This window comes from Ranitomeya variabilis, chromosome 2, assembly GCF_051348905.1.
Source record: "Ranitomeya variabilis isolate aRanVar5 chromosome 2, aRanVar5.hap1, whole genome shotgun sequence".
Lineage (NCBI taxonomy): Eukaryota > Metazoa > Chordata > Amphibia > Anura > Dendrobatidae > Ranitomeya > Ranitomeya variabilis.
In genome coordinates, this window is record NC_135233.1 from 612,949,733 (window position 1) to 612,961,306 (window position 11,574).

Here is an 11,574-nt window from a genome sequence, read left to right on the forward strand (position 1 = left end):
CTTTCGTGGGCGGCCCCGTCTCCATGGTCTCCATCCTCCAAAGAGAATGAGGAGGCGGACCTCGGCTGCTGACGTTCACGTCCTCAGGACACAGAAATATTTAGACTGGGCGGCCATTGTCGTTCGCGCTCTCCAGCTTGTCTATGCCCACTCCACGCCCCTCTTCTTTTCCTGCGCTCTCCTCAGCGCTGTAATGGCGGCGGATTTTGGTGGCAAATGGCAACACACAGTCTTTGCAATAAGTCACAGTCCAAGTATAATAAATCACAGTTCCAAGGCACACATGACCTGATTCTTCAGGCTTAAGTAGATCCTGTTCGTGACACCAAATTGTAGCGCCCCCACTGCCGCAGGGCCGAGGGGTACCCGGTACCGGGCCTCTGAGTCTCTGCTCTGGGGTTGTCACGGTGACTAGGCCCGGTCCGTGACCCTGCTGAGGGGCGCACAATGAAAGGTGGTGGTATGGGATGATAACGTTATGGTGCGGTGTAGTGCCGGTCGCAGTAAATAACGAGGACACCAGGTTGCAGTCTCTTTACCTCTTTACTGAAGGCTTCTGGGTCCTCAGTCCAGAATACAGTTAACAGGGCTGCGCAAGTCCGGCCGGTCCGATGGCACCTCCAGAGTTCCCTTCGCAGGTGGAAATCTGTGCCTACCTGCTAGCGCTTGTGTGTTGTGGTCCTTCCCTGCTGTGCTTACGGGATAGTACCCCACAACTGTTGTGTCTGTTTCTCGTGTTCCCTCACAACTCGATTCTGATGTTCTTCTATGTCCCCCTGATCTTACGGTTAGGACGCACCCGTATGATGGGGAGGCTCGGAGGTGTTATGGAAATATTAGGGTTGGATAAATATATCCCTGTGTGTGCTGTGGCCGCTCCCAATTAGACTGAGTATTTTGAGCGCTCATCAAGAATGGACTGTACACAACTGTGACAGAACAACATTCCATCAATACTGAAACTTTATTGTACATACATAGTTTTATATTTTCACATAGAAAGGAGTGGTTAGGGGTTGTCAGGGGTGGTTAGTTAATTACCATATTGTCTAGCTCCTCTGTCATTGGTTATCTAAACATATATGGAATATTGTGATTAATGCTCATATGACTGCTGATCAAGCAACCAAACTCGAGTTCTCTGTCTAGGACAAAGTGGAGACACCTGACCAGCAGTCACCAAACATCTGACTCTGTTCTGCTTTTAGGGGTGGAAAACCCCATATGATCTGTCTGGGTTATATCAGGCTTATATCAGTTCAGTTCGTGTCAGCCATTTTAAACCATTGATTATAATATATATATTAGCTGTGAGCATATAAGTATATATTTGATTATAGAGGAGTATACATGCAAGTGAGATCTACATGATATATATATTTCTATCACAAGCCCCCCTTAGATATCACTTGCCCTAATCCTAGCCTCCTGTCCCAAAGCGCTGCAACTCTTTTGTGCTGTTGGCGAACTGACACAAGCCTAACGCCTGTGCCCCACTCCATACAGACTTTTCGCAAATGGGCGGTCAGGAGATCTGTCCCTAACGGGGGTTCGTTGCAATCAGTCTCTTAGTCAATAGCATGTGTAGTGAGCGATGTGTAGTCTTTATCAGGTAGGTCATCTGTTCGGTCAGGCAGGGCATCCACGACATCATTCTGGCTTGGGTGTCATCTTCTGGTAGGGGAGCTTTCTTGCCATGCGATGAGTGGATCCAAGTGGGTCTTCCATCCAGTTTCACAGAGTTTGGTGTCATCAGCAGCACTTGAGCAGGATCATCAAATCTGGGATCGAGTGGTGTTCTCCTTACAAACTTTTTTTCCACCAACTCCCAGTCTCCTGGCTTCTAGGAGTGCATACCGGACACTGAATCTGGATCTGGCAATGAAGAAAAAAACTCGAGAATGGATGTTAGCAAGTTTCTTGGTGAGTTCAATTACATAAGCAGACAAAGTATCATATTGCATAATCAGCTGCTGAGGGAAAGGATACCCCTAACCTGGGACTAGACACAAACAAAATTTCATATGGTAACAGCTTTCCTGGGCCTCTGGGAGTGTGCCTGAACACTGAGTAGTGTGATTGGGAGTGTGTAGGCCTAAGTCTGACCCTACTGCTGACTAGATCTCTCATGTGAGGTTTGCTGTGAATGCGGGTCCCTGGTCACTCTCTATCACTTCTGGGACCCCATAGCTGCATATCTCGTCTCTGAGAGTAGCTTCTTTGCAGTAGTCTCTGCTGACTGGTTCCTCACTCACTGGAAAGCTTCTGGCCATCCTGAGAACATGTCCACGACCACAAGGGCATATTCGAATTCTCCACTTGGCGGCATCTGGATGTGGTCTATCTGGATCCTCTGGAAGGGGTACAGTGGTCTGGCAAGTTGATGAGTGGGAACTTTCTTGATTCTTCCAGGGTTGCATTTGCCACAGGTCAGACAGCTGTTTATGAACTTGGCTGTTAGGGTGGAGATTTCTGGAGCGAACCAGTAAGCACCAATCGGATCATTCATCTGTGTCTTTAATCTGTGTGTGGGCCCATGTGCCCACTGGACCACCATAGGGTACATGCTTCGGGGTAAACAGGGTTTGTAGTCCATTTAGTATACCCTTCCTTCTTCATGTGTTGCTCTCTTCTGCATCCAGCATTCCTTCTTGTCCTTTGGGGCTTGCTCTTGCAGCTTTTTGAGCAGATCACAGGACGTCATCTTGTCAGGTTTCCTGTCTTCAGCCGTCCTGTAGTAGCCGTCCGGCTCTACGACCTGTTATGACCCCAATGGCGAGGGTCTCAGAGGAACGTGGAAGTCTGCAGAATACAAAAATCCAGCTCATAGGGCAGTGGTAACTGGGTTGACCATATATCTACTCCTAACGCCAACACTAGCAGTAGCCGGGGATCATTCCTACGTTGATTCTAGATGACACGCGCCAGCCGGAGAATCTAGCTACCCCTAGGAGAGGAAAACAAAGACCTTTCTTGCCTCCAGAGAAGGGGACCCCAAAGCTGGATAGAAGCCCCCCACAAATAATAACGGTGAGGTAAGAGGAAATGACAAACACAGAAATGAACCAGGTTTAGCACAGAGAGGCCCGCTTACTGATAGCAGAATAAAGAAAGGTAACTTATATGGTCAACAAAAACCCTATCAAAATCCACACTGGAAATTCAAGAACCCCCGAACCGTCTAACGGTCCGGGGGGAGAACACCAGCCCCCTAGAGCTTCCAGCAAAGGTCAGGATATAGTTTAGGAACAAGCTGGACAAAAATACAAAACCAAAACAAATAGCAAAAAGCAAAAGGCAGACTTAGCTGATATAACTGGAACCAGGATAAGTAGACAAGAGCACAGCAGACTAGCTCTGATAACTACGATGCCAGGCATAGAACTGAAGGTCCAGGGAGCTTATATAGCAACACCCCTAACTAACGACCCAGGTGCGGATAAAAGGAATGACAGAAAAACCAGAGTCAAAAAACTAATAACCACTAGAGGGAGCAAAAAGCGAATTCACAACAACGACCTCTTCCACTTGTCCATATTGTCTTCCCTTGACTGTTTCTTTGGCTGCCATATCCGCCATGTTGTTGCCTCGTGCCCCTACTGTGTTTAGTTTTCCATGCGCTTTGACTTTTAGTACTGTCACCACTTTTGGAAGTTGAAGTGTGTTCAGCAGGTCCTTAATGGCTCCATGATGCTTCACGGTTGTTCCGCTTGCTGTGATGAAGTCCCTTGCAGCCCAGATGGGTCCGAAGTCGTGTGCTATGCCATGCGAGTACCTTGAATCGGTATACATTTTCTCAGTCTTGTCTTCTGCCATCTGGTAGGCCTTCATCAGCGCTATCAGTTCTGCTTCCTGGGCTGACAGACTGGGCGGCAGACTTCTGGACCACAGGATCTCTTGATTGCTGGTCACTGCACATCCCGTGTGGAATCTTCCTTCATCATCTGCAAATCTGGAGCCATCCACATAGAGGATCAACTCTGGGTTGGTCAGTGGCTCGTCTGCCACCTTGGGTAGTCCTGCTGTTTCCTGTTGCATGATGCTGAAGCAATCATGGTCATCCGTCCGGAGCAAATTCAGATCCCTGCAGAAGGTATCATGCAGATTTTGATCAGACTTTTTATCTGAGGATCCGTATCTGTATCCCCCCTTGGGAGTGGGAGTAGAGTGGGCGGATTGAGGACTGTGCATCTGGAGATGGTGACATTGTTGGGCAGGAGTAGAGAGCACTGGAGGCGAAGATGCCTGGCGGTGGAGAGATGTTTTAGCTGGGTTTGGTTGAGGATTGCTGAGATGTCATGCAGAGCCAGGATTTCCAATGGTTTTTTCCACTGATGTCAGTAGTCCTGTCCAGGAGGGCGTGTGCTGCAACTGCTGCTCTCATGCGGGAGGAAGAGGCTTCCCTTGCAACTGGATCCAGGCTCTGCAATACGAAACTAGACCAAGGAAGGCCTGTAGCACCTTTTGAGTTGTTGGAGGAACCATCTTCTCTACTGTGGTCTTCCGGTCATCTGTCAGGTATTCCACCTGGTGAGCAATACAGTGTCTCTGGAACGTAACTTGCTTCAGACACCACTGGACTTTGTTCTTTGAGATCTTGCAGTGCTGCTCGCCAGGTAGAGTAGGAGATACAAGGAAAGGGCTTTACACGTGTCAAAGTCAACTGCACAAAGGAGTAGATTGTCCATGTATTGTAGCAGGGTTACTTCTGCTTGTTCTGTGACTCAGTTGGTGAGAACTGTGGACATTGCTTTGGTGAACTGTGAAGGGCTGTTCTGGGCCCACTGTGGCATCACTGTCCATGTGTGGTGTCCCCCCTGGTGCATTAAGGCAAACAGGAACTGGTCTTCCGGATGAAGGGGAACACTGGAGAAAACATTAGCCAGGTTGTTCACTGTGAACACTTTTGCTGTGGCAGGCACATTTGAGAGCAGAGTGTGCGGATTCGGCATAATTGCAGTTTCAAACACTGTGGCGTCATTCACAGCTCTCAGGTCATATACCATTCTGAACTTGGCTGGCTCTCCTTTTACAGTCTTTTTCTTGATGGGGAAAAGCGGGGTATTGCAAGGCGATGTGCGAGGAACAATGATTCCTATTTCCAGGTAGACCTTCAGTTGGTCACAGGCAGCTTGACTCTAGGCCTGGCCTGGGCCTTACGAGGGTACGGGGTACATGGCTTGAGTGACACCCGTACTGGGGCAACTTGAGGTTTTCTCACGTGCTGGGGTCCCTTAGACCATAGACTTTCTGGTACTACGTCCAGTACCTCCTTGGGTAGGCCTCATTGGTTGGTTAATGTTCTTGTAGGGCCGCCAGCATGACTCTTCTTGGGTCAGGGATGAAGAAAGTGTCACTGTCCCATCTTCCTGGAACACTGTGGTTGCCTTCAGCTTCTGCAGTAGGTTCGCTCCCAGCAGGTTGAGTGGCAGGTCCTTTACACCACAAACTGGGACAGGATAGAGTGTCCTGGCTGAGTGCACACGCTCAGTGGCTTTGTAAGCTGAGAATGTCTGACTTGACCATCAATGCCCATGCGAGACACAGAGGATTCTGATAGGCAGGTGGGATCAGCGAGTTCCACAGGTGTCATCACACTTCTGGCTGCACCACTTTGGATCTGACAACGCCATCCACTTTAAGGGTAATTTGAGGTATTGGTCTTGCAGATGAAGTTTTACATGTCAGGAGCATAGTGTCTTGCGGGCCTGGCTTGCTTGCCTCTGTCCTATGGACGGGGTACTTCACTGCTTTCTGCACTTCTTCCTTGACCTGTTTCTCTGGACCAACTCTTGGGTTGCATGGGTCCAGTTTCTTCGGGGGCGTGGGTGCTTTTGCACTGGTTCTGGTAATGGCCAAACTTGCCACAGATGTAACCCTTGACACTTCTTCTGTCTTTGTAGGGTGGTTGCGCTTCCAGGTCAGTAGTCACCATGAGAGGGGCTGTCTTCTGCACCCCTGGTTGAGACTCAATCCTTTTGGCTACTGTGATCAACGGCATGATGGGTACTGTAGCGGCAGCGGGGTCCGGTCTGCTGATTGAAGCTGCGGTGGTAAGACGGGGCCTGCAGGTGCATCAGTGACGAGGCCCGGGGGTGCCATGAGACCGGCGGCTGCATCCAACCCAAGGTCTTGGGGCATTACAGGGGCTGCGGCTGCATCTGCCATCACTTCTTCCCCCTGCTCCGACATAGCTTCTCCCCTTTGCTAACCTTATTGAGGTCGGTGTCTCCTCTCTGGAGTCTGCAGCGGTTCTTCTGGTGTGTTGGTCGGCACTTTGCAGCGTCTTCACCTCTGGCTCCCCTTCCAGCGTTCTCAGCAGCACGGCACCCTTTTCCTTCTTTGCGCTCTTTTGTGGTGCTATAATGGTGGCAGTTTTGGTGACAATCGGCAATAAACAGTCTCCTAGGCGCACATAAAACATTTTTTGCTGGGTCAGTCCATTGCTATTGACCTGTTCTCAGGCCTAGCCACTATCAGTGGTTTCCTAATTGGCTGTCTCAGTCCATGCACAAAGGCCTGTGCCAACATTTGCCTGTGTATCTGGTCATGAATGGTGAAGCCCAAGTCTTGGAATACTTGCATTACTCTGCCATGAAACTTCTTTACAGACTCTGTCTTATCTTGGCTCATGTCATGTAAGCTGAGGGCTTATCCTGCCAATCTGCCTTTGGCCCACTCTCTGAGCTGTTCAATTAGCTGTGGCCCTGACTTCCAAGCGTGTACATCTAATTCTGCTGGAAATTTGAATTGTTCCTTTATGACTGGCCAGAGTGCATCACCTGCTTCTATTTTCAGTCATGGCCCAGAGATCATTCCAGGTGGCTGCATATGTTTGCTGCTTCTGCTACATTCTTCGGTAAAATGGCATGGGATGCATCCCTGGGTCTGGAAAATTGTCACCTGACTTGGGGTGGAGTGCACATAGTGTAATGGTGGTGCCTCTATCTGCCCCTGCATTCTTGGTGCCTGTGGGTTTCTTTTCTAGTACTGGACAGCATGTATGATGTTCCCTCTTCATCTTCATCAGAGGAATAGTTGTGATAGCTTGTACTGGGGTCGTACACTGACTGATTTTGGACTTAGAAGTTGCTTTTTTATGTGAGGATGTCTCCCCCCTTGCTGAAGCTATGATGGATTAGGATTATAATTTCATGTTGGTGTGAATGTGGATGTAGGCAGCTCTGACCGGTGCTGAAGCTGTACATTATCAATACATGGTGATATCAAAGTTCATGTAAAACCTTAAGGGTTACAATATTGTTGACTGTGAAATGAGGTAACGGAGGATCTGTCAGTGAGCTCGTTCTGATATCATTCCTCCCCCCTCTGCACCCAGGGCTGAGCTGTCTGCTACCTGACGTGTCTAGGGCTGCCCACTGTAGGGGGGGCTTTCACCTTCCTTCCCCGATATCACAACTGGCAATGGCTGGACTGTGCCAGGGACACCTTGTGCTGTAAGCACCATATTGTTTGAATTGGGCGTTGGCCCAGCCGGCAACACGGAGGAAAAAAGAGGAAGAAGAAGGAGGAGGGGTTGAGGAGTGAGACAAAGGAATAGTAGGAGGGGAGAGAGAGAGAGAGAGAGAGAGGAGAAGAGAGGAGTGGAGAAGGAGGGGAGTGAGAGGGTGAGGAGAAGAGGGAGGAGAAGATGGAGGGTATGGAGGAGAGAGATAGAGAGGGGAAGAGAGAGAGAAGAGAAAAAATGTGGAGGAAGAGCAGAGGAAAGAAAAGAGAGAATGCGGAGAGAAAAGACTGACAGAGAGAAAAAAAAAAAAAAAAAAAAAAGAGGATAGAGGAGAACAACAAGAATAATAGAGAGGAGCAATTATGCCTTCTCCCTGTAGGGAGAGACGGGGTGCGCCACATACTGTGCAAAAAAATAACTACCTAAAGCATGGATTCTGCTAAAAGCACACTGCGCAGATTCTCCCGTCTCATACCCACAAAAATCACTTCCTTTTGCTCACATAACTTTCTGTTCCACCTAAACGATGTAAGCTCTGCTGCTACTTCATACCATGTATTAGTATTCAGCAATCTAACATCAGCTACTGTAACTTCCCTTATTTTCCTTTCTACGTCATGCCATTCTGCAGCTTGAAGTCTGCCATTCTAATGAATTTCACGTACTTTATACCTTCCAAAAATCTTCACATACTTAACACCTTCGTGCTCTGCCACTATCTAGGGGCTGTTTTCTCATCAGGAAGTAAAAAGACTTTCCTGTTGCTCGGCCACTCTATTCCCCATGGCAAAAGCAAAAAATGAAAAAAACACACAAAAATGAAAAAAAAACTGTACTAAGAAAAAGAAAAAACTTCTAAAAATGAGTATATGAAACTCTAAGAAAAACCCAAAACGATAAGAAAAACCGTCAAAAACTTAGTTCACAACCAAAAACTCAAAATTTTGATACAAAAGGAAAGAAAAACTTTTTTCAAAAAAATAAATAAATAAAAAATAAAAAGGTAAAGAGATTGAAGATTGAGGAAAACTTAATTAAAAAAAACTTTAAAATGCCGCAAAAAGAAAAAGACCCTTTAAGAGAGTAAAAATCTCTGCGCTCAAATGCAGTCAGAGACATACTTCCTCTTTTTATATTCCGTATGCTATTGCAATAATATCAAATGTCACTAAAATCACGTTTCTGAAAACACTTATGTCACATCAAAAATGATGGATACAATTTAACTTCTTCACAAAAAGCTACACATAGCCAGCATTGCAAAAGAAAAAGAAAAAAAACAGATATGACAGTGTGATTTACAATGCATATCTCTCCTCTCAGCTGGAAAAGAGGAAGTTCAAGAGAGGAAAAAAAACCCAAAACTTTCTCTTACTATTTCATGCTCTTAGAGCGGCAATAGTACATGACACAAACAGAAACAGATAGACAATCCGGGAGATGCCCTTTTTAATTCTGTGACACGTGCAGGTTGCGCTGGGAACAGACTACTGCCAATCGCACTGGACGCACCTGCGCCCGGGCCGCCTGAGTGAGTGAGGAGCACAACAAGCGGGAAATCTACCACCCCGGTCCGGACGTCCTAACTGGATCGCCGGCACTACGGGAATCTGCAGTAGCCCCTCTAAGTTATCACTACCCGTGCCTGGATCATGGGACCACCTGCCCCGGAACTCTACCTGTTCCTCCTATGCACGGGAATCCTGCAATAACTTATCGAGCGATTTGACCTCCTGCGGTCTGTTACCCAGCAACCACAAGCAAAAGTCACTTTTCCTTCCTTCTCCCGGATCTTACACAAAACACATACACGGTCCACAGCAGACACCTCCCAGGGTGGATTCGTGGCTACGGATTTTTTACACTACCTGGGAATTCGTGACCACACCTGACCGGCAAGAGGCATAGACAAGGACTGGGCACAGGGGACTTTCAGGTAAGATGATAACATTTTCTTACCTTACTTATGGAGCTGCGCAGTCTCCTGCCCCTGTGCCAAGGCCACGCCCACAACCTCCGTATCTCCGGTGAGAAGGATCCCGTGCGTTTCATGTTTCATCCGTGCCTCGCTGTTGGGGGCCATTAATGTTATGGAAATATTAGGGTTGGATAAATATATCCCTGTGTGTGCTGTGGCCGCTCCCAATTAGACTGAGTATTTTGAGCGCTCATCAAGAATGGACTGTACACAACTGTGACAGAACAACATTCCATCAATACTGAAACTTTATTGTACATACATAGTTTTATATTTTCACATAGAAAGGAGTGGTTAGGGGTTGTCAGGGGTGGTTAGTTAATTACCATATTGTCTAGCTCCTCTGTCATTGGTTATCTAAACATATATGGAATATTGTGATTAATGCTCATATGACTGCTGATCAAGCAACCAAACTCGAGTTCTCTGTCTAGGACAAAGTGGAGACACCTGACCAGCAGTCACCAAACATCTGACTCTGTTCTGCTTTTAGGGGTGGAAAACCCCATATGATCTGTCTGGGTTATATCAGGCTTATATCAGTTCAGTTCGTGTCAGCCATTTTAAACCATTGATTATAATATATATATTAGCTGTGAGCATATAAGTATATATTTGATTATAGAGGAGTATACATGCAAGTGAGATCTACATGATATATATATTTCTATCACAGAGGTTCTTCCTGGGCTCTATCGTCACCCCTCTCCCGTTGTTGCCCCCCTGTGTCTTCCTGGGTCTGTGTGAGACAACCCGCCTGTGACTGACTGTCCTGCCGTAGGTTTGAAGTTTGGCTTGGAGCTCTATACTTCCTCGGCGTTCCGGCCACCGGTTATGTGCCTCAATAGGATGTTGCCTCGATCTTACAGCACGACTCCTACTGGTATTCTCCTAGTTGCGTTGATCTCGTTTCTCACTCAGCACAATAAATCTCGCTTCTTGTCCTTTCTTGGGGTACCGCCGCTATATCGTGCAGGCGCGGTCCCGTAACACTCTCTCTGGTTGCTAGGCCTCAGTCAGGATCCCACCCCTGACAGGGACCCCTCCGAATCTTCCCCTACAACACCCTCTGCCACAAGGTGTTGCCTGGTTCCAACCCAGTCAGCTTTCTGTTCTAACTTCCTGCCTAACCCCCAGTTTTACCAGATTGTGAGGAGTGGCCTAATACATAGAACCCTTAGCTCCCCCTGGAGGCCAGACTGTGAAGTGTATTGGTGTCTGTGATACCTGGTCAGATGAACTCCTTCAGTGCCATCAGGCGTACCATAGCCCCCCTTAGCGGCGGAGCCACAGTACTGCAACGACCAGGACTCTGGGGCGCTGCACGGGCACATCCTGTTCAGCATGGTGGACATGTAACTACTGGCAAGGCTGTGATTGGCTGCTGAAATGATGTCATGATGCACTATAAAAAACGCTGCCGCCCTTTCTGGCTCACTCTGCTGTGAATTCAGTTAGGCATAGGACGTTGTGTTCTGACTGACGGCCAGTTGAGATAGCGATTTCCTTCATTGTGCTTTTCCCAGGCTAATTTAGCAACCGCTGTGTGTTCACCTTGCTTTTGCATTGCAGCGCTGTTTTCATAGCGATCTGCAAGGTCTGTGTGTGTGTGTGTGTGTGTGTGTGTGAGTGCAGCCCACTCTGTAGTCTGTGTGCAGCCATAGCCGGTTGTATTCAGCTCAGGGTGGTTCACTGCCTCATACTGTTCTATCCATTGTCCTTTTTTGCAAATAGTGCAGCCTGCTGCACATTTTTTCAAATAATTCCTATTAGTGGCTTTCCACCCGTATCCAGCTAAATTGTGGAAAAACACTACATAGGATAACATAGAGGAGGTTTTTTGGGCCTTCCAGCGCCATTTACGGCTGTCTGCACGGTCTCCGTGTGAGTGCAGCTCGCACTGTAATCTGTGTGCAGCCACAGCCGGTTGTATCCAGCTCAGGGTGCGTCACTGCCTCATACCGTAAAATACATTGTCCTATTTTGCAAATACTGCAGCCTGCTGCACATTTTTTCAAATAATTCCTATTAGTGGCTTTCCACCCGTATCCAGCTAAATTGTGGAAAAAAACTACATAGGATAACCTAGAGGAGGTTTTTTGGGCCTTGCAGCGCCGTTTACGGCTGT

General features: G+C 47.7%; 1 protein-coding gene across 1 annotated transcript; it reads right to left on the reverse strand.

The window, feature by feature from the left end:
* Window positions 1-1,264: 1,264 nt before the first annotated feature.
* Window positions 1,265-4,414, reverse strand: LOC143807318 (uncharacterized). Its single transcript, XM_077288735.1, has 2 exons — window positions 3,520-4,414; window positions 1,265-2,758 (listed from the first exon to the last, which is right to left on the reverse strand). The coding sequence occupies exons 1-2, from the start codon at window positions 4,189-4,191 to the stop codon at window positions 2,597-2,599; spliced, it is 834 nt and encodes a 277-aa protein (XP_077144850.1). The 5' UTR covers window positions 4,192-4,414; the 3' UTR covers window positions 1,265-2,596.
* Window positions 4,415-11,574: the final 7,160 nt, after the last annotated feature.